General features: G+C 41.2%; 1 protein-coding gene across 2 annotated transcripts in view; it reads right to left on the bottom strand.

Annotated features, from left to right (window-relative positions):
• Positions 1-325: 325 nt before the first annotated feature.
• Positions 326-7,184, bottom strand: part of tbc1d5 (TBC1 domain family, member 5) — a 28,546-nt gene continuing 21,687 nt past the window's right edge. Inside the window, exons 16-23 of one of the 2 annotated variants that reach the window (XM_028461374.1) lie at positions 6,639-6,724; positions 5,360-5,664; positions 5,132-5,194; positions 2,680-2,873; positions 1,740-1,839; positions 1,134-1,213; positions 833-1,060; positions 326-732 (exon numbers count right to left, since the gene is read on the bottom strand). In XM_028461374.1, coding sequence (XP_028317175.1) covers positions 448-732; positions 833-1,060; positions 1,134-1,213; positions 1,740-1,839; positions 2,680-2,873; positions 5,132-5,194; positions 5,360-5,664; positions 6,639-6,724 — 1,341 coding nt within the window. In that variant the 3' untranslated portion in view covers positions 326-447. The remainder of the gene's footprint in view (positions 733-832; positions 1,061-1,133; positions 1,214-1,739; positions 1,840-2,679; positions 2,874-5,131; positions 5,195-5,359; positions 5,665-6,638; positions 6,725-7,184) is intronic. The other variant, XM_028461375.1, reaches the window with a different exon arrangement.

The following is a 7,184-nucleotide window of genomic DNA, read 5'->3' as shown; positions in this document are numbered from 1 at the left end:
AGAGAGATGCCCTTGACTAGTGAGGAGGAACAGGATTTCTCCGAGTGTCAGGACTTCTTCTGCAAGGACAAACAGATGAACTGACGGACCTTCAGATGGAACAGAGCGTTACAATCTCCATCTGCACAGTTAGAGGAAAGGGGGACGGACTCTAAGGTCCATGATTGAATTAAATCATGAAGCGACAAACAGTTCAGTGGCGCCCTCTGGTGGCCGACCACCTACATTTAAAAACGTGATGACGCAATGAGCTGCAGGCATTATGTAAATGAGGCAGCAATCAGCAATCTGCTCCATGGGGGGAAGGGGGAGGGGGGAGGGGGGGCACAGTTTACAGAATATAAGGTGTTGCAGGTGCTTTTTTTTTTTTTTTCTTAGCTTCCGTGTCCTCTCTCTGATCCAAACCCTGCATCAGAGCGCAGCAGGTTCAAGTGAAGCCCCTCCCACTCACAGGTCGTTGGGGTTAACCATGGTAAAGTCAGAGTCTTTGCTGTGGGTGGAGCCGTCATCTGGACTGGAGGAGCCTGAAGTGATGCCGGACATCAGCGGGTCGTGGAAAGTCACGGCCGCGCCCTCGGGCTCCATCCGCACCAAGCCGCGGCCCCGCCTGATGGGAGGGGTGCGCTCGTCTGTAGGCCTTCTCTCTCCACTTTCAGCTTGGAGTTCTTCATCCTGGGAAACCAGGATGTAATCGTCCCAGTTCTTACCCTCGGAGCCGAGGGAAGACTCCGCCTGTCCAAAGAGATCCAGACACGATTAGATCCTGGAGATCCACCGTCTGCCTTTACATGACACCACTAATCCTGACATCATCTGAGGTCTGATTCTTCACCTGCTGCAGTAACGGCGTGGTCACCTGCTCCTCCTCTTTGTCGTCTGTGTCACAGTCTTGTATTGGCTCAGCTGTTCTCTCTCTCTGCTGGAGGTCACTGACGGCACGAGCGCTTTCAGCAGCCGCTGTGGACGTGTAGTGATCGTCGGCGATGGAGATCTCCTCGTTCTCCTCGGCCTCCAGCTGGCTCTGGTTGAAGCGCAGCTCTCCTTTAAGGATGTCTTTGACCTGAAGTGATGAAGCAGAGTGAGCGCAAAGCAAACACATTCCAGACATCCAATCACAGCTGGAGCTTTTGTACCTGTTTGAGTCCCGCGAGGGACACCAACACTTCATCCTCCTTCTGCAGATGTTCTTGGAGAATCACATCCTGGATCTTGCCTGTGGTTGAAGAAGCACAAATACATCACCGAGCTACAAACCCAGGCATAAAACATGCGGATTAACCGAACCACTAGACACGAATCACTATTTGGAAAGAAATTAAAACTCATCACAGCAGGCATAACTTCCCCCCCTCGTCTCTGCTGAAAACATTTTAAAGATGAAAAGAATTAAGCGAGCCTTTCTCCCACTCATAGACCAACCACTTAAAAGATTACCATGTTCCACCAAAGGGAAAAAAAAAAACCACAGCCTGAACATTTTCTCATATCCTCAAACCACGAAAATCAACTTTGTGTGACCTTCCTTTGGCTCGGCTGTGCTCGATTGGAATTTCAGCAGCTGATGTGAATCATGTGTAAAATCAATGATTTCAATGCAACCGTAAATCCTGCATGAAGATAAGAATGTATATTGAGCTCAGAGCAGAAATTATTTATTTAACTATTAAGTCCTCACACTCACATGGCCATCTTGTAATAAGTTCATATAGTCACAGTCAGGCATTAGTAGCTGCACTCACAGATGTGTGTGTTCATCATCCTAGCGCAGTACTTGCTCATGGCCTCCAGGTCGTTGATCTGGCCTTGGAGAAAAGAAACCTGGGCTTCAAGATCCTCCTCCTGTTGGCAGAAGGAAAACATCAACCAGTGCACATGACAGACTGGGACACAGGCTGTTTGAAATGGCATATGATCAAACTACACACTCAATAAGTATATACTATTAGTATATACTGGATTTTCCCAAGATGCATTTCAAACCTGCAACGGCAAAAACCTGAAGCACACTGAGGCTCCGTATCTTCATTAATTTGAGAAAGTGACCAAGTAGAATATCAGCAGTGTGCACCGCTGTGCCAGAGACAGCAGTGGATCTATTTACATAATCCATGCATCAAATATAAGGATGATCAATGTTCTTGTGCAAAAAAAAGATTGATTCAATAGCGGATGCTTGTGCTTCAAGCCTGTCTTACTCTTCTCCGATCAGAGCAGTGTGGGAAGAGCAACACTTTTTTTTTTTTTTTTTTTTTTGTAGCCAGCACTCACTCACTCACTCACTCACTCACAGTTGTTGCTGGATATAGAAAACCGTTTATGCAAAGTATATTTGATATTTAATCCTCATCTATATAAGTGCATTACATTATTTTTTTAAACGATATTAAAACCGATAGCGTTGCTGGTCGACCACGATGGCATCGACCAAAGTTGGCAGCCCTAGTATGTATTGTATACATGTTACAGAGATAATGCAGTACATACACAGCACAATGAGACAATAGGTGAGGAGTGGATATTTACAAATTTACACTGTGTGTGTGTGTGTGTCAATTGACAATGTTTAGTAATTCCTGTGAAATGGATTCAGTGCAGCCAATAAATTCTGAATTTCTTCAGTGACACAGATGTTACTGTACTGAGCAGTATGTTAGTGTGTGATGTTAAACAGCAGCTCACCGTCTCCTTCCTGCCCATGGTTTTACTATGTGAGCGAGAGCGAGTGATGTTGAAGAAAGAGTCTTTCTTGGTGACGGAGAGAGGTGGAGAAGAAGCGCCGACATCACTGCCTCTGGAGACAGGAAGAGGCGGGGAGGCCGTGGACTGACCCCGCCCACCGGAAAGGCTTTCCGTGCTGGGGGAGGAGCTTTGGCCTGAGGGAGTGGAAAGATGGAGGAAAGTTAGCCTCATATGCCTTTGTTTGGTTTTTCCATCACAGATTTCTGCCAATTTTTATAAGGTAGAAAATATTATAAATTGCTAAATATTCAAATGTATTTATTTCAATTTTTTTTCTTTGAAATCAAAAGAAAATGTATTTTATGCTCTAGTCAAAACCTCATCCCTGCTCCTCAGTGATGGGTTAAAATGTCATATATGTGTAACAACATATACATGACCAATAAAGGTGAAAGCCCTGATTTAATTTAATTAAAACATTTCCTTAAAGGAGCAGCACATTTTAAATTAATTTGTTTTTTTTCCTTTTTGTTTTTTTCAGGAAACAAATATAAAATAAATGAATTAGTTAAGAATTTTTTTTTTACTAATCTGGATTAAAACATTTTCTGTTTAATATCAAATCAGAGCATTATATAATAAATATTAGAAAAACAGAATTAAGGTGAACTTCACAACAGAAAAAGAAACAATTAAAAAATAAACAATAAGGAAGCGACAAAACATTCATGAACAATTTTAAACAGAGGGTAATAGTGCAGTGTTTCTAGTTGGAAACGACACGTCCCGTGATTGGATAAAAATACACCCAACCACGATTCATCACATTCTATCCTTATTAAACTATTTTTTGGGTCCAATTCCATGTTTTTTTTTTTATGTCATTTCTTCAAACACTAATGAACCCAACTTCACCATTTCTTTGTAACTACTGCACAAATCCCTGTGTTAAACAGTGGCACCAACCAGCTACGTTCCACACCTCCCACCACTGCTTTGCCATTTGGTCAAACCTTTTGTGTAGCATTTAGCACTGGGATGGATATCATCATCATCATCAGTGCACTTTAAACTGTTTTTAAACAAAACAAATAGCTTTGACATAACTACGTAAGAGGAAGTAGGAACAGTAATGGACCAACTTCCTCCTGCTTCCATCGCAGACACTCAGTGGAGAATAAAACATCCTTTTCTGTGCCAACATTAGAAACCCGTTAGAGCCACTACTTAGTTTTCACCACGAGTCTGCACTGCTGTGCAATAATGCAGTGGTTCTCAACCTTTTCAGTCCGTGACCCCCATAATAAAGGTGACAGAAACCGGGGACCCCTGCTGTAGCTGAAGGTGGTTGAACAGAGACATGAACATTGAAGAACAGCCACATGAAGACATCTATAAGGGGGAGTAAAGGGGAGAGCTTTTTGGGGCCCATTCATAAAGTCAGTAAAATTATGATCCATTGTTTTATGAATCTGTGATAACCACATTTATTTATCTGAATAATATCCACTGTTATCCAGGAAGTTTAAGATTATTTGCGTCAGTATTATATAGTCATTTTAAAGATATAAATCCTTATTTTAATCAAAAATAAAATGGGTTAAAGTGAACAAAAATGGTGGAAAAGATGGTAAAATGGGAGTTTAACAACCAGATAAATTGGTTAAAAGACGCAAATGAGTGGCTAAAAACAGGAAAAAGTTATGAAGAGAGGTAAAATGTGACAATAACGGGTCAACATATGCAAGATTAGGTGGGAAAAGTGGTGGAAATGGTTTATAAGTGCCAAAAATGTCTTGAAAGTAGGAGGAAAAAAATGTCCTGAAAAGTTGTTGAAATTTGATAGAAAAGTGGCAGAAATTGGAGTAATGTAGCAAAAATGCAATAAAAAGAACAAAAATAAGGCAAGAAAAAGTAATGAAAATAGGTTAAAAATATGGCAAGTTTGTTCAAATTGTCCACAAAATATTCTTAATTCCTTGAAGGCATCTGGCGACCCCCTCCCAGTGTCCTGACCCCAAGGTTGAGAACCGCTGCAATAAAGGATGAAGAGTGGGAGAACATACATTGTTACAACAAGCTCTGAGTCTATTGAATCCCTTTGTTGGGTTACAACTAGTAATCATGTGATAATGCAGAGTCACATGAGAGGTTTTATGCAGAAACAAAACAGAGGCAAAGGAAAGGAGACACGTACATCTACATTTTCATGCTTTCATCTCCCCCTGCTGGCCAAAACGTAGTATCGTAAGCCTGAACACATCAGTGTTGCCAGAATCCATCTTTTTACCAATGTGGCAACACTGAAAAAACAACAGTAGCGCGCACTTAAATCAGGCCACACACACACACACGCACACATGCATGTCTATGACACAAGCATGTCTATGACACAAGCATGGCTGAACGTGGGGGGAGGGGGCACACAAGCGGTTGCCATGACCGCAGTTACCTTGTGTGTTAGTGAGAGTCTGAGCCAGGAGGGGGGCATGAGACAGTCCACCTGAAACTCCATCTAACAGACAGGAGAGTCACAGCTGATGCTGCCACCACTAAATACACAAACTAAACACTGACAAGTCACATGAGCACTGCCAAAGCAGACACAGAGATAGTCATAATAAGAACCACGTTAGATGTTAGCTACAATGATGGAGCGCTTCTCCTGTGTGGGGTTCACCTTTGCTGAGGTGGACAGGCATGCTCTCAGACTTGAGCATGCGGTAGTGCTGATTCTGGCTCTGGTTCTGGGCCTGGCTCTGGTTCGGTGCTGGGACGGGAGGCTCAGGGAACGTGTGCTGGAGGGCGGGAGCAGGAGCTGCTGCAGGGGAAGCGGATGAGGAGGAGTGAACCTCGCTGTTGATGGGGGAAATACCGGTGGATGCTCCCGACATGGCCGGAGAGATGAGCTTCCTGCCGAAGTTCAGCAGGCTGCTGGAGACTTTGTTGATGTTGAGGGGAGGAGCTTTGGTGCTTGAAGTCGACCTGGAGGAGAACAATACAGGTTCACTGTTGTGCTTTATTTTAAAGCCTTCAGCATTGGTTTGAAATGTCTCATTATTAATTTATGTCATTTATATTATGAGACCAAGTTTTTGGGCGTCATCATAGATCATGAGCTTTGCTGGAAACCTCACATAGAACATATTAGAAACATATCTAAAACTATTGGCATTCCACATAGAACAAAAAGTATATTAAATAGAGACTGTCTGAGGTTTATTCATCTCTTACTGTATATAGCCTTACCTGACCTATTGCTCAGAAAGCTGGAGTAATATGTAAAACATATATAAATCCATTAATCAAATTACAGAAGAGAGTATTAAGAAGTGGAATACTAGGCAATCGGTTTAAAACTTCAAGATTTAGTAAAGTTAAAAGTGTTAGATATTTTATTCAGAGTAAGAAATACAAGCCTTCCTTTGGGTATTATTATAAAGTATAATTTAAGAGGTTTATATTTTTGAACAAAGTAAATTAAGAACAAATGTTAAAAGAAGATGCGTTTCTGTTCACTGTCTATTTTCAAAAAATCTTTAAAAAACAAAATGTTTGGCACCTATTGAAACATAAGTTGATGAATATCGCTGTTATTGACTTGTTTCTATTGTGTTTTTTATATAATGCTGTTTGTGGATGGGCTCTGATAAGCAGTTACTGCTTTAACCCATTCCATTTTTGGTTGTTAAAACAAATGTTTATTCTTTGTATTGTATTGTAGATGTTGGAAGACAGTCAAGAATAAACAAACATCAATCAATCAATATTAAAATTTACATTTTTATCAATAATATTTCTAAAATATTACTTAATGCCCAGAAATACAAGACAAAAAAAAAACAACTACTTTAAAGCCATCTGTAGAGTAAAAAGAGGAAAAAACCCTGAACCTTTGGAAATAAAAGTATGGATGTCGTCATTCTGTTATTGACAGTTTGGTGCGTGGCGTCACTTACTGTGTCTTGTTCATCAAATCCGCCCCTCTGGTCTTGTAGTAATCCAGGTTCTGCTGGAACTGGTAATTCACAGGGCGAGGGTTGTTCTGCATCAACAAAGCATGACAAAAACTATTCAAACGTTTATAATGAAAGCCTACCATACTTCATGAACAAGCTAATGGGTTTTTCTCCGAGTCACTGTGTCTGACAAGCCTTCATTCTCCATCATCATCCCACGTCATCATAGTTGATGATGGATGATGCCCCCAAGGTGTCCCTATGATGTGAAGGCAGTGTGACACCGTCAGTCACCAGAGGCGAGTACCGTCAGATCACATTAATCTCCTTCCAGAAAACCAAAATTATTCCATTGAAAAGTATATGTTTTGGAATATTCCTATAATTCCAGAGCTTAAATTACAATTTTCCACCCCTTTGCAACCCTATTGACAGCCCTTAACCAGAACACTTCCTTTAAAGCCATAAGGTTTAGCTATTTAAACTTTTTTACCCAACAGTTCTATTGCATAATATTTCGTGAGATGTCTCACTATAGGATGCAAC

The sequence above is a fragment of the Gouania willdenowi genome, chromosome 11, assembly GCF_900634775.1.
Source record: "Gouania willdenowi chromosome 11, fGouWil2.1, whole genome shotgun sequence".
In the NCBI taxonomy this organism is placed as follows: domain Eukaryota; kingdom Metazoa; phylum Chordata; class Actinopteri; order Blenniiformes; family Gobiesocidae; genus Gouania; species Gouania willdenowi.
This window is presented reverse-complemented; position numbering and strand designations above follow the sequence as displayed.